This window comes from Danio rerio, chromosome 23, assembly GCF_052040795.2.
Source record: "Danio rerio strain M-AB ecotype USA chromosome 23, GRCz13ab, whole genome shotgun sequence".
Taxonomy (NCBI): domain Eukaryota; kingdom Metazoa; phylum Chordata; class Actinopteri; order Cypriniformes; family Danionidae; genus Danio; species Danio rerio.
The window spans coordinates 12,135,094-12,158,446 of NC_141043.1; the positions used below are offsets into that span (position 1 = coordinate 12,135,094).

Genomic DNA, 23,353 nt, shown 5'->3' on the forward strand with positions numbered 1-23,353 from the left:
CTGAGATGCACAAAATATGAAACTTGATAACTTGGATGAATCGTATTTATTTCGAACACTGTACAGCAAACACACAAAACCAAGCAGTAGAAAGTAGAGAGGATAGCAGTGTAAACAGAAGTTTCTGCAGGTGGAATCTCAGGGGAGTCAATGCTAAAATATTGATTTTTTTTTAAGCTTAACTTGTTTTCCTCAAAGTTCAAATGTTAAATGCAACATGTACAGCATAAACGAGGGCATTTGTCTTGTAAAGTGACAAAACTCTGACATAGGCTTAGCAAATGAGCTGGCGAAAGAATGCTGTGGTTGACTTGACATCCAACTATCAACCTTTGCATGGCACTTCTTTTCTTTATATCCTAGGTCAGCTCCCTTGTTCTCAAAAATCAGCAACTGTACAAGTTGGAAGTAAGACATTTACAAATCCCCCTTCTGATATCTGCAGGCTGTTTTAATTTTCACATAGTGCACAGGCCTGAACAAATGCATTAGTTACACAACAACAAGCCTTGACCATGTTAGCAAAGGTTATCGAGAGCTGTCCTGGCTTTCTTTCGTCCTTACATAGAGTCTGCTAGGTTTTTCATTTGGCAATACTCACAATTCAAAGTTCATTCATCCATTCAATACTAGAACACATACACGTCCTGTCTCATCCAGGATTTCTACCGCTTTCACAGAGGAAGGTTTGTAAAGAGATTCATGGCTCAAGGGTCACGCTTCACTGAAAACCACAGGCTCATGACATTTACACATAAAAAGTTCTCATATCTAACAAATCCATTTTTTTTAAATCATTAGTTCGTTGGCACAGCATTGTGCGGGAAGGAACAGTTTAAAAAAAAACAAATCACAGAAGTTTTAAAAACATACAGAGCAGTAGGGAATTTGCTATAAGTACCAGCTTGTTGGAAAATAATTCAAAATTATTATTTTTTGCAATCCTTTTAAAAATGATTATTTTTTTCTTCTTCTTCAAATGCTTAAACTCTAAACGCACATGCACATAACATTGATTATTTATGTATCATGTCAGCATGTACTAAATTCAAATTAGGTTTGGTTTCTTTGGACTTCAAATAATTTTTCACAGTTTAACGATATGCGCAGAAGATGAAATAGAGCATTCAACAAGCAAACATGTTACTTTTTGTATCGTGCATTTCATACTTGGGGATATTTTAATTCTAAAATCTAAACTTGAATACTAAAGGTACTTTGAAAAAGGTTGTACTGAAAATAGGTGTATTTTCTTTGTTTGTGATATCTACTAGGCTGATGCAAGTGTTCCCGGAATAACTGAAAACACATTCTGGATATCTGTAAAAGTAATAAAAGAACAGGTTTTCGGGAGGTAAATGTGCAAGTCGACTACTTCCATATTATGTTTAATGCGGAAATGAAGTACTTATAAGAGGACAGTCAAATGTTTTGGCAACCATACATTAATACAGTCTCGTTTTGCTAGGGTCCTAAACCAGGTTATAGGTTATAGTTAGTTGTATGAAATACGAAAATTATTTTAAACCCTGCTTTGTCACATGCAGATGATGGTTCAGAATTGAACAGCAACATAATCTGTTGATTTGAGAAGCACGACATACTGTATGCACACTAGCTAGGCTTTCCCTACAGTTCAGTGTTTGCAAAAAAGATCTTCTGTTTTTATATCTCAATGAACCCTAGAAAAAAACTACTCAATAGACACTACTGTCACTCCACTAAGCTAATTCAGCACGTTCATCAAAAAGCCCTATGCCTCATGCTTGATGTTAGCATCGGGCTGTTGATAGTACGCTTGGTTAGTTTTCACATGTGTGAAGAAAAAGCAAGAGACTACAATGGCGGCTAAGTCGTCTGATCGATGTGATGCTGAGTCCGTCCCTCCAAAGCGGTCCTCTGGGAGGAAGACCGTGTGCCTCCTGGTCCATATTACCACAGCAAATGTAGACACGAAATAGAAATTACATGAGCAGGAATAGGTTCCGACGTCTGGGAGGCAGCATGTGTTTGTGTGCATGTGTAAATGTTAGTGTTGTGTATGTAAGTGGAAGCAAGAAGCTTAATATTAGAGGTCTGTAGATGTTTGGAGACCCACTGGCAGTCATTGAGGAAAAGTTGATTCTCGATGAAGTCCTGAGAAGTGAGGAGATCAGGACTGTTGGAAAATTAAAAACACAAATCAGCAAACCATGTAACACCTCCATTTATTAAAGTATATTTTGAAGATCCACTTAGTTGGCAATGGAATAATGTGGAAAACAATATCGTTTATTAATTATATTTGATAAGTGTGCATTTTGTAGCTAAATGAAAGCATGTTTGTCAATGCCATCCACCTAGAGTTAGCATGCGGCACTGACTGAACTGCTTTTGACATGTCATTACACCCTTGTCAAACTGCTATAAACCAGCCGGCTCGATATGACAGATAAACCATAATATGCATTTTGGAAATGGATGGATTAATTGTGCGTGCAGGGGTTGCTGGTGACAAATACCTTCGATTCCTCATGTGGATCTTGCGTGGAAGATTCTGTTTCCCTGACAACTACAGCCTTGGTTACCAACATGTCAGGGTGCTGTTGCTTGGCTTCTTTTATTGCCATGGCGAGCGCCTGTGAAAAAGTCATTTGTTTTTAAGTTAAATGAGAGAGGGGGAAACAAGCAGCTAATGTATTAGTAATATGCTTTCTGACTAATTAATTTGCACTTTAAAGTTGGCATGAAACAGAAATTGTTTTCATGTTTTCTTTCCTGTTGTGAAATGGCTTCTTGGTTTAGAAAAGAAATATGATGATGCAAGTTTGTTCATGAGGAACTGATTGTCATTAGCTAATTGCCATAATCTCGCGATGGACCAATTGCTGACAAGAGATTTTGTTGCAAGGGGAGGAGACATTTTTGAAGATTCCGATCAAAGACTTTAGAATACAAAAGATGTGTTACTTATAGTTTTGAATTAGGAAAATTGTAACTGTACTATAGGCGAGGCGTTATTCGCCATATTGACTGTTGTGCACTTGAAAACAAAACGTTTTTTACTTTAGTAATCTGTATGAAATTAACACAAGGTACAATCAGTCCTGTCAAATGAACATCACATGACAGCAATTGCACAAAAACGGCCATAAAAACCTGTAAACAAAGAGTGGCTGTCACTTCTGAAGAAGATTCGCCATCAAGACCAAGTTGTAAATTACTTCAGAAGAGCAGATGATCATTATTCAGAGATTGATAATGTGTAGAATGGTCATAGGTGAAGTTGGTGTGGTGATCTTGTTCCTTTTAAGAGCGCATTAGCTTGGGCAACCTAAAAATATGCTGATTCTGTTTGAACGTTTAGAAACTAAACTTATAAAACGGTTGTTGTTTAACTTTATTGGTGATTCTTAATCAAAATGTAATCGAAAGCTTGGCAAAGTTTAGTAGAATATGATGTTTCCTCATTCAGACAGAATGCCCGAGTATACTGCCCCAGAGATGTTTCAGGGCCTACTCACACTATGCCATCCGTACCATGCCCAGGCCCATTTCCCGGATCATTTGAGAAGTGTAAGTGCGCTGAATCGGACTCAAGCACAGTTCACTTGGCCGGCCCTGGCCCGGTTGGAAGAGGTGGACCTGAGCGCGGTTCACTTGGGCTCACAGCTCGAAACTGAAAGCGAGATGTGACTTTTAAGGGAATGTTTCATATGGATTTATTAATCATTCTTACTGTTCAGTGAACGCAAACTGCCTTAGCTAATTAAATACGCAAACCCCTCACTGCACGACAGCTGCGCGCCTTCAGCAGACCTTTTCATTTCTGCAGCACGAAAGCTTTATGTTTGTTTATGAGCAACAAAAGTGGTGGATCTGTTCGCCGAAATATTTGACTGCGTGTCACCGCATCCCTAAGGACTGTTTGGCGAAAATATTTGACTGCATGTCACTGCATATCAAACCGACAGAAACGATATAACTAGAGAAATCTCCACTGTGCTGCTAAGTGACAGCGCTTCCCACTGAACAGCACAGCATCGATGACATAAGCATGCCCAGGCCCGATTGTGGTGTGAGTGCGGGCCGTCGGGGGAGACGAGAGGGGGGACAAGCGTGCTTTGGCCCGGTTCGAGGCAACTGTACCTAGTGTAAGTACGGCCTCAAAGTTGGCCGCCACGTAAAATTACTTGTCTTAAAGGGATTTGTTACGATGCAAATTGGCATACATTTTTTACAATTGTCAATTTTGATTTCATTTGAAATTTACAGGGTTATCTTACTGAAAATGAAATGAAATTTTAATGTCATAAATTATCTCATGTATTTACAAATGCCACAAAGCTTTTGTTTATCTTCAGAACACACGTCAAGATATTCATAGTAAATAAAAAAAAAAAAAACCTCAAAGATTTTTTTTTTATTACGCAGACTTTTCAGTCTATCCACTGAAATTGTGCGTAATCAAAACTTTTAAGCCCCAAAAAAGTTAACGAATGTGAATTTGCCGAAAAGTTTCTTTTAAATCCAGCTTCATGTATACACTATGGGATTTTAGTTTTCAGTTTTCTCGTAAAAATAAGAAATGCCAGTGTCTAAAATACCATTTACAACAGGAATAAGAAATCCTCTTATGCATGATCTTATTTCCTGTATCACTTTTTTCAAGCAGCTGCTGGTGATTCTTTCTATGAAATGTGTAATGTGCCTTGTCGCCAATCTGTGTGCACATAACAGCAATTAAATTATACCCCAGACAGTCGAGTTCAGGAGAAGAAAAGAAGAACCGACGACTTAGAAAGCAAGACAGCATGTTCCTTGCAATATCACTGCATGTGCACTGTTCATGTGAAATCAAAAATGTTGACTAACCATTTCATTTATGATTAAATCACATGTGACCCTGGACCACAAAACCAGTCATGAGTGGTTTTTGTGAGTGGTCAATTTTTGAAAAAAAAAAAAAAAAAAAAAAAAATATATATATATATATATATATATATATATATATATATATATATATATATATATATATATATATATATCAAAATATATATATCAAAATATATATATATATATATATATATATATATATATATATATATATATATATATATATATATATATATCAAATCTGAAAAAAAAAAGTTTTCCATTTATGTATGGTTTGTTAGGATAGGACAATTTTTTAAAGATAAAACTATTTCATAATCTAGAATCTGAGGGTTTAGAAAAACTAAATACTGAGAAAATTGCCTTTAAAGGGGTCCAGATTGAGTTCTTAGTAATGCATATTTCTAACCAAAATTCTTTTATTCATTAATTTTCCTTCGGCTTCGTCTCTAATTTAGAGGTTGCCACAGCAGATTGAACTGCCAACTATTCAATGTTTTATGCAGCGGATGCCATTCCATCTGCAACCCAGTACTTGGAAACGCCTATACACTCTTACATCTATACACAAACTCATGCATTACGGCCAACTTAGTTTATTCAATTCACTTATACTGCATGTATTTGGACTGTGGGGGAAATTGGAGTAGCCAGAGGAAACCCACACGAACATGAGGAGAACATGCAAACTTCACACAGAATTGCAAGCTGGCCCAGTCAGGGCGTGAATTAGAAACCTTCTTGCAGTGAGGCAACATTTCTAACCACTGAGCCACTGTGCTGCACTCTAGCTAAAATAAAAATTTGCAAAATGTTTTAAAATCAAGTTGTTCTTTACTTAACATTTTAAAGAGTTTTGTCATAAATTAAAAATCAATAATTTATACTTGTACTATACTGTATATTTTTAACCATTCCCACAACAATACCCAAGCAAGAGTAGGTTGGGTTTGTGGTCCAGAGTCATGATAGTTCTCTCCAAAACTATTTAAAAATATATACAGATGTAGTTCCTTTATCACCTACCTGATCTTGATCAACATCATCATCACCAGTAATGATGATCCTCTTTTCAATTCTTGTCTCTGAGTAGCCTCCTTTCACCGTCTACAAAACAAGAAGAAATAAAATATGTACATTTTCAATTCTTTAAAAAGTTTAATCTAAACGAGGGGCTTACAAAGGAAACTGGTTTCACATACCTTAGTAACATGAGTTGTAGTGGCAGATGTTACATTCTCAGTAACCATTAGTGGAGAACCATCTCTAGCTAATGATCCCAAGTTCACCTGGACAAAAAGGTATTGAAATAAACACTTGTAAAGGCATGACAACTGCAATATGGTAGGTACGTTTGCAATGCAGTTTATGTGAAGCACATTCTTGAAATAAGTTGGGAAACAAACAAAAAGAAGGACAAAAGACTCAAGTTCACCCGATGAAAGGATTGACATACAGGAGAGACTCTCTCTGTCATAGAGTACGCAGCTTCTCGCATACCGCTGATACCATGGTCCTACGAGAGAAGTTATCAAGATACTGTAAGATCCTCTACAGTGCATGGAAGTAATAAAATAAAGTAAGGACACTTACTGTAGATAAGGAATAAATGATAATTGACTTAATTACAATCTTTAAAGCATGTCCCTCTAATTTAGGGATGGCAACTTTGGTTCTGGAGGGCCATTATCCTGCAGAGTTTTGCCCCAGCACTAATCAAACAAACTTGAACCAGCTTATCAATGTTTTCAAGATCACTAGAAAGCTACTTTATACAGGCAGGTATGTCTGATTAGGATTGGAGCTTAACTCCGCAGGATAGTGGCACACGAGGGCCAAAATCTGCTGTAGTTGAACCTGTCACATAGTGACACTTCCCCGGTAAAGTACATTTGATGAGCTAAAAGGTCTTTACCGGGTCTGCAATCTCCATTATGGTTGTGGTGACCTCTGAGCCATTGGGCTGCGTCTCGATCTTGACCTCAGTCTTCCTTAGAGCCTGGGAGGCAATGATTTCACTGCTCTCTCTGCTGAGAGGGTGGATTGGGGGTGATTCAGAGCTCTCCCGTCTCATCGACTGGGCATTAGCTTGTTCTGTAGAGTCTTTTCTTAGGGCCTGTGCAGCTTTCACCGACCGTGGAGCTTTCTTGGGTACAAAAGGCTTGAGAAAGAAATGAAACAGATCAAGTGAAAACCTGGGAGTGATCATGAGATATAAGGAACACAATGCCAATCAAATGAACTTGGCAGCATATGGTGAGTCATGGTTCAAAAGAAAAGAATAAGAAGCAATGAAAAAATGTAACAAAATTCTGAAATCAAAGAAACCAAACCTGAACTGACTGACTGAACTATGGAGAGCAGCATCAAATGGAATGGAATTAGCATCAATCATGAACTCAAATTCCAATGTAATTTCATGCTTTGGTTCTGATGCCCTGTAGAACGCGAGAAAAATGGGACGTGATTGCATTCATCAACACATTTATTGTGACCAGTGATTGGAAGAGTCAGTTACTTTGCTGAAAGCACTATTATACTTGTCTACCTCCGGTTTACGTTCCTCCGGTGGCTTCGGTTCTACAACAGGCTTTGGTTTCTCTACGGGCCTCTGTACTTCTACATGTCTTTCCTCAGGAAGGTAGATGGGATCTGCTCCCAGTATAAAGGCTGGATGTGTGGGACGGTCTGAGAGGCCAAAATCAGGCGAGTAGTCTTTCTCTCCAAGCTCAGTCATGCCTCTAGAAAATTCCTCCATACCAGTTTGGAAGTCCATGAGCACAGTGAAGTCCACCTCAGCTTCCAGACTGGACGTTGAGCTAACAGTGATGCTTGAGCATTTTCGCTCAATTCCCAGGTGGGTCTCCTTTAGGTACAGAGTGTCTGGGTCAGGGTCATCTTCTGAAACCGATCCCAAGCGTCTCTCCCAGGGCTCTCTCTGAAGAAGAAGAAATAGAGATCTTGGTGCAAGGAACCAGCTGTGCTACAAGAGCATATGTTGACTGACAAACAGGTAAAACAAGGCAATAAATGGATGTTACATCTTCTTCACAAGACAAGAATGAGACACATTGTGGTGACTGATGGTTAACAGGTCTAGTAGGGATGCAGGGGTTAGTTCAACTCAAAAGACTTACTAAAATGTCAAAAGTTACGTGTCTCTGAGGAAAAAAACTGAGACAATTTTAAGCTGATAGATTTTTTTTTTTATCCTAGTGTAGAATACTGCATGTTGTAGATCATATATTATTTATCCATAGCATCCACAGGAGTTTATAGCTTTTTTTTTTTTTACGCCTGCATGTAAATTCAAGTGTGCCAAGGAATCAGTGCATGAGATGGATTCGTTAAATGACATTTGTAGGACGAATTGGATCATGCAATTAATGTCATGCTGTGATGATGAAAGCAAAAGGTAAATTGTAAAAATGCCTATGTTTACGAAAATGTCAATGCCAAAGCTTTTGGTTAGCAAGAAGGTAGCAGTGACTGAGATGAGTGGAAAAATGAGGCACCTGGGCTTCCTCCTGAGGCTCCGCATGAATTGCTGGAGTGGAAAGGGGCTCCTGAAATGTGAGATGAAATAATAGGAAGAGCAATGCAAAGTTAGTGCACTGAAATTTGAGATAACAGGGAAGGAGCCAAGACTAGGCCCTGAACCAACAACCAGACATATATAAAGGACCAAATATACTGACTGACACAGATATAAATGAGAAGTCCTAAACAGTGCGAACTACAGCATACAGCATAATGCACCACAACTATTTTTAGTAAAACTATATTAGAGCTGGGTGCAATTGTTTACCACAAAAGAGCCATATAATCATTGACACTAATTATATTTATATTTGACATCACTAATATCCTAAGAGAAGTTTTACAAGGGTGGTTTTGCTGTCAGAATAGTTTTTTAAGCTTGTTTTAATTAATTTCTTTCAATGTGTAAAATAAAAAAAGTATTTGATTTGACAACAGCAGTTATCTACAGGTATAAATATCGTAGCTCAGTGGGCTTTCGCATCCCTCAAGGTTCCCTGTAGTTTGTTGCAAAATAAATAATTTATATTTTTTCCAAGTCAAACAATAAATTCAGAATCCTTATGAATGAAGATGGGTATTTTATCCTGTAAATAGTAAGCTAAAACCATTCCTTGTTAAATCAACTTTCAGAGCCCTTCTCATGAACAATACCATGGCCATTTTTGAACGTCTTGCAGATTTTTGTTTGCAAAAATGGCATTTAAGCATAACAGTATGGTGCACAGGCCTAATGATTCCTTGCAACAACCATTCCCTACATGCCTGGTAAGAAGGAACCAGAGAAAGAATGTTGGAAGGAAGGACCGCACGTCAAGTGGAAAGTTAGTGTAACAGAAGCCTGAAGCTTAAGCAATGGAGATTATGTGGAAGATCCTAAGTGTATCTCAAATGCGCAAGCAGATGTTGAGCTGTGCAGAGGAAGGAGAGGAAAAGGAAGTGGCACGTCCTCATCCAATCAGACAGCAGTTATATTAAAGTCACACTATTAGTCAATGCTAAGATTAGATAAAAAAAAAAAACTAACTTTAATCTCTCCTCAGAAACAGGTTGCTTATGTTTTACTGGCATGTGCATTATGCAAAACTATAGATATGGATGTGCCGTTTCATGCGATGCTTTAGTTCCTGTGAGTGACAAGCAGATTATCAAGCAGTTGTTACCACTGATTTCCTCTTGGAAGATTCCATGGCGGAGCTCTTGTGAAGACTGTTGCCAGAATCACTTTTGGTGATTGGTTTGGTACGTGTTTCTCTTGCTCTCTGGGATTTTACAGGTGGGTATAAAGGGGCAATCTGGTCAAAGGCTGGAAACGTTGAATTGGTGGGAAAGTCAAACATAAAGAGTGGATCGTCAAAAAGGAACTGATCTTGTTCAATGCTTAGTCTGTGGTCTATGTTGTTCTTGAGATCCCTTAATTGGGGCCTGTCTTGGACAGACTGACGGATATATTCTCTGGTTTCCCAATTGTGATAATTACTTGCCCAGTCTTGTTTGGCAAAAGTTCCAATGCTTTCTAAAGTTGCAGAATTTTTGGACTGTGACAAGGTGTCCAGGGCATTCTCAAAAACTACTTGATCTTCCTTAGAATTGATGCCTTCACTTTCATCAAATGATCCTGAAATACTTCTCTCACTTGGTTGTCCTTGCAGCTTTGCTCCTTTTCTGTCTTTCAACTTCTTCGACCTCTCAGGCTTCAATGGGACAATTCGCTTTAACTCAGATTGTGATGTGTCACTTGCAGTCGAATCGTGTCTCTGGATTGTTGAGCCTTTGCCCTTAGGATCTGCCTTGGATGTTTGTTTCAGTAATGTAGCTCTGGTGTTCTCTGGTTCTTTTTCATAGGATTGTCTCTCACATCTGCTTTCATTATATCGATCTCTCATATATTTGTCCATAGCTGCATTTGGAGAAGCCTCTCCAAAGCTCCTCTCTACGTACCTTGCCAAGTCTTGATTTGTGGTCTCATGTTCTATGTTGGTTACCCCCATGTACTTTTTGTCACCCCAAAGTCTTTCTGTTGCATATGTATCACATCCATTTGTATGAATGACATTCTCTGACAAAGGTCTGTCATGTGAGTGTCCATTATCATAAGCTTTCTCATCCAAAGAATTGATTCCTTGGAAATGGTTGTACCTTAAAGCTGGGCTTTTGGCACGATTTCTCAGGGGCTTCTCTGGTGATAGGATGTTTTCTGTTGAGGTCCTTTTTGCTACACTGATGATGTTTTTTTCTCTCACTCTGTCATCTGTCTCTCTGTTGAATCCAGTGGCTAATGAAGCTACTCTAGGACTCCTGCTCTTTTCGTCTTTTTTACTGAGGGGCAGGTCTCTTTGACAACCATCTTGCTTCTCAATCAATAGGGACTCCTCTGAGGCCTATATATCAATAGAGTGAATACAATTTCAATGGCCTGTCAGTGCCAACACACCCTCTATGGTTACTTATATAACTGACATAATGCCTATATTTGCAATATGAATCTGAAAAATCTAATGATGCAAAATAAGATCTTAATGACCTGTGAAGGTAAAGAATGATCTCAAGTTGAATTTTATGTAAAATGTTGTATGGATGTTTTGAAGGTAAATAAAAAAGAGAGACAGTAATGTACTTAAGTACTTAAAATGCCATTTGCTTTTATTATCAAGCAATATCATTGTCTTTATAACACTAATTAAGGAAAATGCATTCATGCTGTGTTCAAATAAACCACTTCATACAGATTCTATTAAAGTTCAAACTGCTGCTAGCTCTTGACCCAGAGGCATGACATGAAATGGTTCAACAGCATCCACTTAAAGAGAGATTAGTCACATAAAAAAGAGGGCATGAATAACAAATCAAGCATTTGGCACACTAAATCTGAGACTGGTGCTGACACAAATCTGAATAATCCTCGTTGCGAATCTTAAAACAGTATCAGACCGAAATAAACTAATCACATAGCATCTGTTTTTGGGTTTTTGAAGTCACCACAAAATACTTCCCCTTGCTGGTACCAATTACTCACAGATTTTTTCTCCGGAGTGCTACCAGATGAGGCTCCAGAGAGACGTTTTTCTCTGTGGACCAGTTTGCTGTTGGGCTCCCTCAGCGCTCTTTTCAGCTCATTGATGCTGGCTTGATGTTTCTGCAACACATCCTCTGGTTTATCCAGGAACTGCTATAAAACAAACAAGTCAATCGGTAGAACCACTTACCTCAAGTGAATTACTTAAGTGAAAGCTGTCCGGTGACCTTCACAGCTGTTTACAAATGTTATCTAACTGTGGTACATAATAAGTACATGAATGCAAACATATGCCCTTGAGAATCATTGGTTGAGTTCTATTCTTTTACCAGAATTAGTCCCAAAGTTAGAATTGCATGTTGAAATGATTAAAAACTTCAATAAGCCAACATCAAATGCCACTAAAGTGTATCAAGTGATCTGTTTGATTAGTTTGCATTGCACATTATTCCTCTTTACCTAACTAAGTCTAACACTTTGAAATACTGTGTAAACACTGTAATGCAGATTTTAGTAAATTAAACATATCCAGATCCAGTTTGCACACTCTTCTTTATGCCATAAAGAATCACTACATATTTTTATCAACAAAACAAAGCTGCACATAAAACATGAAACATGCTGGTGTAGATAACAGATGTCAGATGGACTGCCATCTTGGGTCAAGTTACTTCAACTAGAAGACAATTAAAAAAAACGAGAGAGAAACTAAAACACAGAGAGTGACGGCTCAGGCAGTTGATGAGAAACAGTACCTCCTGTTTAGGACGTGGGGTCAAGTCCTGGTCCAACTGGGATAAAGGGGTGGTGAGGGGAAGGGTATGGTGGTGCAAGCCGAGGAACGGAGGCAAAGTGTGGTAGTGGAGACAGAGAGGCAGAGCATGGGTGAATTTATAAAGCAGGCAGCCAAACAGAGAGAGGAACTGTCATACAGACGCTGATGTTAGCCATGGAAGTACAAAGAGTGAAAGTTTGTGTCACTGCCTAGGATACACTGTTTTAAAAGTTTTAATAGCCACATAAACATTGAGGATCATGGCATACTGTATCAAGTTCAGTGACACAAATCTCTTGAGCTGTCTCTTATTCATACAGGTCTTATGAGGTGCAGACTGGCATGTACTGGAAATAGTTTTTTAGCAATGTAAACATTACACCAATGACATCCCTAATCACTACAAAACCTCTACAGCACAAATCAACTAATTACGTGGTAAGATGAGACAAATCGTCCCGTTTACCGAAAACATCTAATTATTGTCATTGATGTATGCATGCTAGTGATTGAGACCCAACATATTTTAAAAGTTAAAACAAAATGGCAGGAGTTTAACTTTAATTTTGTGTCATATTTCAGAATGAAACTGATATTTATTAAAAAAGAAATATAGGGCATGACCTATTACTTCGTATATATTTGTCTATCCTTTATTGTTTTAATGTTAATTTTATTATGTTATCTAAAACTAAATAAATACAATTTTCAGTAAAATAAATGTTAAAAATATGTGAGTACTTGGCTGTTTTAGTTTCCCTTAACTTCAGAAGTGGATGAAGTTATTCAATTTTACATAAAATTACAAACATTGTTTTGCAATAATATGCACTAATCAATCACACACAATATGAACAGGAAAATGTATTTTAAAAATACAAAAATGGCAGTGATTTCTTATTGATTTTTAGTCTAGAACAAAACAAATGAAGATAATTAACATTTTTCTTTTAAATAGTTAACAAATAACCATTATCCCAAGATGGCCTTATCTCGCTTCAAACAATAGTGTCATTTGAATCTCAAGAAGAGTCACAAAGGCTGAAAAACTACATGATCTGCCTTGTGGCTTACAGCATATCACACTGCTATTTTTTGCACTCTAAAGCCATGCTAGCAGTGTGTATGCAGATTTAGAGTGCAACTGAGACAATGACAGACAGACAATTAGACACAGATAAGTCACACTAAAAATACCTCTGTCTTAGAGTCTACAGGAGAACCTGCCTCCTCCCTCTGTCCGCGAGAAGATGAAAAGAGAAGCGATAGTTAGAGGACAGCAGTGAAGCGTTAGAAGCACGGGGAAAAGTGCAGAATCTGAATTAGACTGAGGAAATTAGCAATTGGAGAGGAGGGGAGGTTTGCAAAGAGGTTGAAAAGTTAAATTCAAAAGACATGTTAACAAAACAAGCAGACGTAGAAATATTTTTGAAATTTAGTCAGAGGCAGAAAAGAAAAGCAAAAGTAGGAAAAGGTCTTGGAGTATGAGACGGTATTAATTAGAAGACGGCAAGGGAGGTGTTAATTAAATAATGTCAGTGGGTCTAGTAGTTTAAATATGCTAGGAAGAACATTTACACAATTTCCACCAATACATTATGAACTTCATATAAATTAAAATGGCTTGTTTCCCACGGAATACCTTCAAAAATTATAAGAAAAGGAAAAACACAACTAAATGAAGACATTAAACACCACTGTGGGCACAGAACCTTGAGCTCCACCGTTTTAGAGGGAGTGGAGTCACTCTCTAGTCGCTGTTCTTCTTCTTGTTCATGATCTTGGTCCAGGTCCTGATCTAGACTGGGCTCTAGGTAGTCCTGGTCCAGCTCATCTCTAGGAAGACTAGGCACAGGCTCACTGGAAGTGTGCTGAGAGAGTCGGTCCATGGTGTCCCCTAAAGCAGACTCTAAAAAAAATGAAAAGCAGCAACCATGTAGAGCACAGATGTCAAACTCTGTTCCTGGAGGGCCAAAGCTCTGCACAGTTCAGCTTTAATTAAACAGACCTGATCAAACTAAATTGAGTCCTTCAAGGCTGTTTGAAACCTACAGGTAAGGGTGGTTAAGCAGGGTTAGCACTAAACTTTGCAGGGCTTTGACACTTCAGGCAATAATATCCAGACCTGCAGAACCACACACATTTTACAACGAATGTTAATGTTATTAAGATATTCTCTGACAACGTCATCAATTTATATATATATATTTATATATATATATATATATATATATATATATATATATATATATATATATATATATATATATATATATATATATATATATATATAAATATATATATATATAGCCAATAAATAGCTCAATAATCAATAGTGTATACTATTTCACAAATATGGCGATAGAGACGTGCGAATGGGGAACATTGTTTCCGATTGCCATTTAATATAATAGACTAAACAGTTTTCTATCAGTCATCATAGATGATCATTCATTATTATCTGATAGAGTCAATAGCAGATACTCCTTTGAAGGCATTGCTAACGCATTTTCAGAGATATATCAACAATTTAAATTGGACAGAATTATTTTAAATAAAATGCATTCATTATAGTGAAGGAAATAATAGCAAATATGTATAGACCATTTTAAGGCGTGTAAACAAAAACAATGGTCCCAACGTATTTCCTTTTTTACCTTTTTAATTTTTATAGCTTCTGAGAATCCAAAAAGAGCCACGTGTTTTTAAAAAACGTTATGAGAGCTTTTTTAACATTAAGTTATGATTGACAAATAGTTACAAATAGTTTGATAACAAGCAGGAAATGTTCATGGACCAATAATATCACCAAATTGAAATGGTACATTTAATAAATGTCTAACACTAAATTAATCTTTTACTCCATCAATTTAATAGCATTTTATTTGCTTAAATTTGTACAAACTTTTTTATTAATGATTTCCCACATTAAGTACTGTAGCAATTTATAGTAAGTAATATATTGTTTTTATGTTGTTATATGGTGTTTTTAAACAAAAGGGTACTGGTAATTTGTGGTAATTATAGTTGCAACAAATATAGCAATTAGCACTGTCAAAATTAGTGCGTTAACGCATGCGATTAATTTTAAATAATAAACGTGTTAAAAATTTTTCCGCAATTAACGTAGTTGCAGGGTTTTTTTTTTTACTTCCTGTTTTGGTGGACGTGTGTTCAACATGCAAGAAATGTGGATAAGACCAAGGAAACACTTTTTTAAGGCAAGTTTCAGTATAAAACAATTAGTTGCATCACAGGTTCTCCAGAGTTTCAAGCAATTTCGGGTGTTTCATTTTTAACTTTCGACTTCTGTTGTAAGTTGATACCGCATGGCGAACAGAAAGAAAATCCTCCACATTTCGTGACTCGGTGTTCCTTTAAGGTAATAAAATCGCTGCTTAGGCTACATGGTAGACTTTTAATAAGAGTATAATCATATTATATTAATCATAATCATATTAAAGTCGAGTATTGGTGTCTGATGTAAATGTACTCAGAAAGTCTCTGGTGAAGTCGCGAGCTGTCAAAGACAGGGCATTACTCTGCCTTTCAGCATGAGCCCTCCAAGTTTATCGTGTTTCCTCATTAAACACAACGAAAGCATATGCTTCGCGTTGTTGTGTCAGAATCCATGTGAAATACAGTAATACTTTAGAATGCTTAGTTTAAGCAAATTTGATGAACGCGATCAAGCTGAAAGGAGTCGCTCCAGCGCGTTGTGTGTCTGTCTTTGTGTCTGTGTCAGGCTCGTTGAGGGGTGTCAGGGGTGGAGTGAGAGACGTATCTGAGAAGGGGTGTGTGCGCGCGAGACGTACCTGAAGGACGGTGGGGGGTGACTTGCGCGCGACATACCTGAAGAGCTAGGAGGGATGCTGTGGAGAGGGGTGTGCAATGTATATAACGACGGGTTTGCGAGAGATTATCATTCATTTGCGGGCATCCGGGAGTCTCTGTGCATTTGCGGGATACTCCTAGTCTTCGCAACTGGATGAATGTAAAGGAGGATTAGGCAAAATTGTTTCTACTTTATAATTAATGTTCTCAACTCACAGAAATACAACTTTACAATGAGTGCAACTGTTTGTATTCAATAGTTTATTATTATAATTTTCCATTTTCCATATCTGTATACATCTGCCTGTATTTTGGCATTTTTTTGCAGTCCACTTAGAATCCAACATGGAAATCAATGTTTTTTTATTGGCATTGATTGTTTTTTGTAATAAATTATATTTTGAATGTAAATAGTTTTTGTCTTGCGTTAACATTAGTTTTACATTTGAATAGCCAAAATTACAAGTTTCAGTATTTTAAATACGATTAATCGCGATTAATCACGATCTCTGAAGGGTGTCAAATAAACATTAAAGAGCCGAGCCTCCCTATACGCAACCCATACCGCCGAACCTCAAAGGGAAATACATATAACCCCTTGCTCTTAAATTTGAGTCTGTTCTGTGCTTTCTCTTTATTTAGGCATGAAAACACTTAGAAATAAACATAAAAACGGCGCGATTCCCTTCCTTTTCATTACAAGTGTCGTCTCCCATTCATATGCAATCCTCAAAACAGTCATATAGAGGTGCATGACTGTCAGCTGACGCGCTCCATATTGATAAATAGACACTGTTTCCCAAAACGGATTCTGTACTCATGATTTGAAACGGAGCAAAACTGTGGGATTTAGGTGCGTGTTTAAAAAGACATATACACATAATTAATAATATTAATATCTAAAGATGTTGATCTTAGTGAGTTTTTTTTTTTTCAAATACAAGTAATTTTGTCCTAAATGAGCATAAACAGGAAAGCAGTCGAATGCTTTCATTTCAATGTTAGATGTGTGCATTTTTAAAGTGACACCTATTATTTAATGTAATCAAACAAAAAATCTAAATAAATCATTCATTCGTTGCTCTTTAATCAGAATGTGTATGTTATACAGTGAAGATACGGCTAATGCGATTTGATTCTATTTTATTACAATAGCTATTCGTTTTAATAAGCTGAACTGTTTGCTAATATATTTGCTGCTTATGTATACTATTTATTTTTTATTTTGTAAATAATAATAATAATAATAAAACATATTACTGACCATGTAACTGTTTATTTACAATGAAACAGCTCTAACTTAGCATATTTAGTAAATGGGGATTTTTTTAAGGGGGTCGGGGGAATCCCTTATTATGGTGGGCATATCCCTTATTTTTACATACCAATGTTGACAGGTATGAACTATATAATTTTAAATTAATTATTAACTATAGTAATTCATTTTAATGTCACACATTATCGTTTGTTTTTTTTTTTTTTGTTTATTTTACTACAAAACGATTTTAACAATGACAAGATTAAGATTCTGAACTAGCTCATTACAATTAATCCTACTATAAGACAGTCTGTTATGTTTTCTTTGTGTATGTGAATATGTGAATAAAGTGTTTAACTAATTATTTTATGTACATTATTTGAGTTTCAAAACTGCACAGATGTTAAAATGATTGTTACAATAATGAAATAATGACTGAAATAGGAAACCCTAAACAGTCAACACTCTTGAATGCCATATTTGTGAAATTCAGTAGGTGGTGATAATGCTCCAAGGCAGTTAGTAGTCATTAAACAAGAAAAAAAAAATAATAAAAGACTAATCTTTCATTATTCATTCATGGTTTGCCTAGATTGTGTGTGCTACATTGTGTGTGCGCCTGAAATGTGTGTGGTTCTGCGGGCCTGCAGCTGAATATATCTCAGGAACAGATTTTGACACACCTAAGGTCGAGCAATCATCCCAATCAGGGTAAACATTTTATTTGCAGATACACATTCCTCCCCTGTTACACTAAACTGAACTAAATGACCTGAAAAATATACTTTGCATCCAAAAGATGTCAAAAAAGCACAACGTTGGACAAATTTTTAAAAAGATTAAACATCTATTGTCAATTCTCAATAGTCCCCTAACATCTGTAAGCCTGACAAGATAAACCTACAGTACATGGAGATTTTTTTTTGTGTTGTCACATGAAACTCCCAGTCGCACCTACAGTAATCCAGTTGAAACAGCTAGACATTCAAGAGTTCACACTTAGCTGATGATCGATTTGGCTAGTTTGGCATGATGTGGGTGGGCTCCCACTTGTTGCAGGGTGAAAGGAGAGATTGAGCTCAGATAAACCACAATAACTCCCCCGCTTATTTGTGGTTGATAATGAATTGCTTTACGAGGAAAAATACTATTGGCAAGGAACTTGACTATCGTGCCAATTTGGTTTAGTCAGTTTACTTTTAGATTAGATTAGATTAGATTAGATTCAACTTTATTGTCATAACACATGTACAAGTACAAAGCAACGAAATGCAGTTTACTTATGATGCATTTCTTTGGACGGTGGGATGAAATCAGGGAACCCAGGGGAAACCCCCGTAAATATGGGGAGAACATGCAAACTCTCCACAGAAACGCCAACCGGCCTGGCAAGCACTGGAATTAGTGATTTTTTTTTTTTGTTTCCGTGTGGCAACAGTGCTAACCACTGGGTCACCATGCTGCCCAAACTAGGAAAAAAGGGGGAGGAATAGGGTAGGACGGTGGATTGTTCAAGACCAAGATGACTGTTGTATGAAGACTATGGTTATGTATAGTGACTTAGGAATCATCTGATTGGGGATCATGTACTGTATAAGTTAATGTGGGTCCAGCTATGATCAATCATAAGCATGCGATCCTCTCTAAATTAATTTATAAATAAACTTTTTTAATATTAAAATTTAATTGAAATGTAAATTTAATGGTTGTGAAATTTCTGTGAGCAATGGTATATGTAACTGCACCTCAACACCACAAATCTGGGATCTTGGACATATCAAATTTAGGCACTGGAAATAATGTTCTTTTGTTGATTCTCCATGTTATTTTTTAATTGAAACACTAGATTTTATTTACACATAAGTTCATCATGCAGCTTTTATAGTTATCAAATCAAAATGGAGGTAAATCAAGTCTTAAAATTTTCTGCAATTAATGTGTGTTTTAGTTCAGTGCTTTCCGTCAAATGGTGCTTATTTTGGAAAGTTTGTATTAAATAGTATTAAACTAAATATCATTGGTAGAATGTGAAAGCATTGAAATGGCAAATGCATTCTGAGGTAAATCCTTTACCACTACATAATTAAAATAGATCAAAATTTGTACTAGTACATGATTTTGGTAAATTATTATATTTTGATATAGACATGTTATTAGAGAAAACTTACCTCCGTCTATGCTGCGGGACAACAGGTACCTTCTACTAATGGATCGTTCAAATTGAGGAGCTGGCCTGTCAATCAAAGCACTAGCCTGTCGGCTCTGGGCTTGGGTTCGTCCACTATAGCGGAACTTTGAGCCAATCACAAGAAAACCTTTTGGGGGAGGCTCAGGAGAGACCAACCTATGGGAGAAAAACAGAAATAATGTTGAGTTTAAGTATGTATCATGTCAAAATGGGCTTGTCTCAAATAGCACTCTAAACCCTCATCTTATCTTCCTCTTAGTCTGCAGTGAAATAATGTTTTTTTTTTGACGACTGCTTATAGAAGTATGCTGTGAAGGGTTGTGGTCTTGGCAGAATTGCACATGGAGGGTGCACAACGACCACAAAGAGGTTCCTTGCAAACACCCTTCTGGAAGTCAAGTTGATGAATGGGACACCCTATGGTGTTGCGGACAGATATGCACACACAGCAGCTATTGTAAGTCCACAGGACAAACAAATACATGTGAACTGTGCCATTTGGGACCAGGCCAGTCAGAGTCTGAGTCAGAGTCCAATCTGTAAGATATTTTTATTGGCATCAATGAAAGAAGTTGGAATCAAAACCAGTACTCAATCTCTTAATACCCCAAACCAACTCTACATCCCCCTATGATTAAGAGTAGGCCCAGATCCAGACCAAAATCTGTTACTCTAAGAATCAAGTCATCAATTTTAATGAGATGGAAAAAAAGAAAAGAGCAAATTATGTTTATATTAATCCATATACATCTGTTTTTGTCCTGTGAAATAAAAAAAAATCAAAGAGGTTATTCTAAAAGTGGAGACATTTGGGGAAAAAAAAAATATTGATATATCTGTAGTTAAATTTCTGTGTGACTGCAATACACTACCTGACAAAAGTCTTGTTGTTGATCCCAGTTGTAAGACCAACAGATAATAACTTGACTTCTAGTGGATCATTTAAAAAAGTAGAAGAAGGTAGACTTTTCTGATAAATCATCTGTTGAACTGCATCCCAGTTATCACAAATTCTGCCTAAGACCTACTGAAACCCACATGAACCCAAGATTCTCAAAGAAATCAGTTTAATTTAGTAAAGGAAAAATCATGGTTTGGGGTTACATTTAGTATGGGGGCATGCGAGTGATCTGCAGAGTTGATGGCAACATCAACAGCCTGAGGTATCAAGACATTTGTGTTGGCCATAACATTACAAACCACAGGAGAAGGCGAATTATTTAGCTGGATAGCACTCCTTATCATACTTCAGCCTTCACATCAAAGTTTCTGAAAACAAAGAAGGTCAAGGTGCTTCAGGATTGGCTAGCCCAGTCACCAGACATGAACATTATTGAGCATATCTGTGATAAGATTAAGGAGGAGGCATTGAAGATGAATCCAAAGAATCCTGATGAATTCTGAGAGTCCTATAAGAATGCTTTCTTTGCCATTCTAGATGACTTTATTGAGTTATTTGAGTCATTGAAGAGATGTATAGATGCAGTCTTCCAAGCTTATAGTAGGCATGATCATATTTTATTTTGGCAAAATAAGCATAATCTAGAGGTCTTTGCCTTTCATATAAGCTACTTCTGATACCAAATGATCAACTAGAAGTCAAGTTATTATTTGTTATTCATATGACTTGGATAGGCGACAAGACTTTTGTCTTGTTAGTGTATTTAGACATTTTGTTTTTTAGTAGTGTATATTCACTTTGTATTTTCACTCAAAGGTTTAAAACCACTGACATCAATTGTAAGAAATCCTGTGCTATGGAAATCAATTGTTTTGTGTTGGTCAAAAAAAAAAAAAAAAAAAAAAAAAAACTGGTTTGGTACATAAGGAGAGTGTGTGAATTTTGAAAGACTTTTCATTTATGGGTGTGAACTATCACTTTAACAAAATACATCAAAAACAAATCAAAACTGTCTAAAAGCAAAACTGAAAACAAGCATCATTCTTCAGATTCTTTGAGTCCAGCAGTTGCCTGCAGCATAGAAAAGCAATACCATGTCAATTCTACTTTTAGCTCTTTGTTCATCCAGATATTTTTTATATAATAATTCATTTATAATGTATCTTTCCCATGCCAAGTTTTATTAGTTTATCTCAAGGAAATTTAAATAACCAAACTCCAAATCCAGACCAAAACCTTAAAGTGTTCAAACACAATGGTACCAGCTAATACAGAATGCAAGTGAAGATTCCAACTATGTCAGTGAAGGTACAAAACAAGATGCTTTCTTAAATGTAAAAAAATTAATAAAAGTGCACAGTGTTGTGGCAGTGGTTGCAGGACAGTAAGCTCCTACCTGAAAAATGTGTGGTGTTCAATGCAGACCTTCCACAAGCGCTTAGAGGCACGGTGGTTGGGCAGCTTGAAGCCAATGGTGCTCTCAAACTGCTCGTACTGGGAGTGCAGGGGAGTGTGGGCATGTGATGGGGAGGAAGTGGGGGGGTGTGAAGGGAAAGCAAAGTGGTAACGTGTTACTTGACAGGAGATTTGACAAGGTGTAAAATCTGTGTGCTGCTAAAGCTCAAATCAACCGACAGGGCACAATTCTGGATGCCTTGATTTATCCAAACAGAACGAAAGCAGAATTTCAAAAGAATGCTGCAGAGAAACTGCATAAGAATAAGAGCAAATATTAATATCTAAAAGCTCAAGGTCCACAGAAGGGAGCCTGTGTTGATAAGATGTTGAAAAGTGAAGAGTCATAAATAAAGGCATTGAGATATTGTCAAGAATTCATAACTGACCCTCAAAAATAACCGAGAGAGTCAAAGAAATGCCATGCTTTTTTGTGATACACAAAGACGAGGATTCTATTGTGAGAGAAACATCACAGAAAATAGCCCCATAAATGCATACTGCAGAATCCTTAACACCTAATAAAGACCTCTGCAACTTATTTTGCCTTTTTTCCCCCTCTTTCAGAATTTAATTGTCTAACCCCATCTCGACTTATTTTCTGCTTCTCTCTCTTTCTCTCTCTCTCTCTCTCTCTGCCCACTAGGCAAAAAAATTTCACAGCTCAGCCTAATGTTTTAAAACCCTCACCCATTCCACATTCAGCAAGCTAGCAAACGCTAAAGAGCAGAACTTCAAACAATATAACTAGTGTTTGTTGAAACATAATTAAAGACATTTTTTAAAGTGGCGTAATTAGAAAAGTGCTTAAAAATATTTCATTTCTTTTTGTGCAAAGCGGTAGGAGAACACCCACATCAGTCTTCAGAGCACAGGGTAATTTGAAAGCCTCAATAGTGATTTCAAATGCTAGGAAAAATGTTCTATTCGTTCCTAATAAAACCATATCATGCAGATTATCCGCCCATTTTTCTCGCCTACAGCATTAGTCTCTAAATGACATCCTTATCTTGCTCATTCTTGAACATGTATCTAAAAGTGGAATCTAACAAGGAAAAACCTGGAAAATCTCAAAAGACCTTTTTCTCTACCTCTCCAGGTCGGATTTTGATGTAAAAGTTGCTTCTCTTGTATGATATTTTGAGGATCTTGGGCCAGGCGAATCGGTTGATGCGCAGCCTGTCTCTGTAGATCAAAAGGCCACTGGCACAAACCCCCAGCATGATGTCGATACCTTCAGAGTCCTTTGAAACATACAAACAAACCAATCCAGATGCTTACTTTAAGTCACATTTCAGTTTCAGACTGTATCCAAATAACAGATGATTTTTAAGATTTTATCCTAAGATGAAAAACAATGGATGACAAGCCTGTTCTAATGGGGTCATGGACCGCAGGGAAAACAATCTTATGTCCAGATAATGGAATGCAAATGAACACCATCATGTAAAATAAATAGGTTTATCTGCCTTCATCAGCCAGTAGAAATACTTTTTTGACATAAATATCTT

The 23,353-nt window shown here is 36.9% G+C and overlaps 2 protein-coding genes across 51 annotated transcripts in view; one reads left to right on the plus strand and one right to left on the minus strand.

Moving 5' to 3' along the window:
• Positions 1-23,353, plus strand: part of LOC147831238 (uncharacterized) — a 650,544-nt gene that overhangs the window by 527,376 nt on the left and 99,815 nt on the right. The window lies entirely within an intron of this gene.
• The window catches only part of si:dkey-178k16.1, a 151,129-nt gene continuing 127,807 nt past the window's right edge, over positions 32-23,353 (minus strand). Inside the window, exons 9-25 of one of the 50 annotated variants that reach the window (XR_015523220.1) lie at positions 22,922-23,086; positions 21,784-21,881; positions 19,467-19,642; positions 13,919-14,115; positions 13,404-13,442; positions 12,187-12,222; positions 11,432-11,581; positions 9,579-10,796; positions 8,391-8,441; positions 7,424-7,813; positions 7,209-7,313; positions 6,791-7,036; positions 6,332-6,391; positions 6,078-6,164; positions 5,902-5,982; positions 2,502-2,618; positions 32-2,158 (exon numbers count right to left, since the gene is read on the minus strand). Coding sequence is in view for 39 of the 50 variants with exons in the window: in XM_087306622.1 (XP_087162748.1) it covers positions 2,153-2,158; positions 2,502-2,618; positions 5,902-5,982; positions 6,078-6,164; positions 6,311-6,391; positions 6,791-7,036; positions 7,424-7,813; positions 8,391-8,441; positions 9,579-10,796; positions 11,432-11,584; positions 12,187-12,222; positions 13,404-13,442; positions 13,919-14,115; positions 19,467-19,642; positions 21,784-21,881; positions 22,934-23,086 (3,129 nt within the window). In the remaining 11 variants the exon portion in view is untranslated. Of the gene's footprint in view, positions 2,159-2,501; positions 2,619-5,901; positions 5,983-6,077; positions 6,165-6,310; positions 6,392-6,790; positions 7,037-7,208; positions 7,314-7,423; positions 7,814-8,390; positions 8,442-9,578; positions 10,797-11,431; positions 11,585-12,186; positions 12,223-13,403; positions 13,443-13,918; positions 14,116-19,466; positions 19,643-21,783; positions 21,882-22,921; positions 23,087-23,353 lie in introns of all 50 variants that reach the window. The other 49 variants (XR_015523219.1, XR_015523227.1, XR_015523221.1 and 46 more) reach the window with 49 other exon arrangements.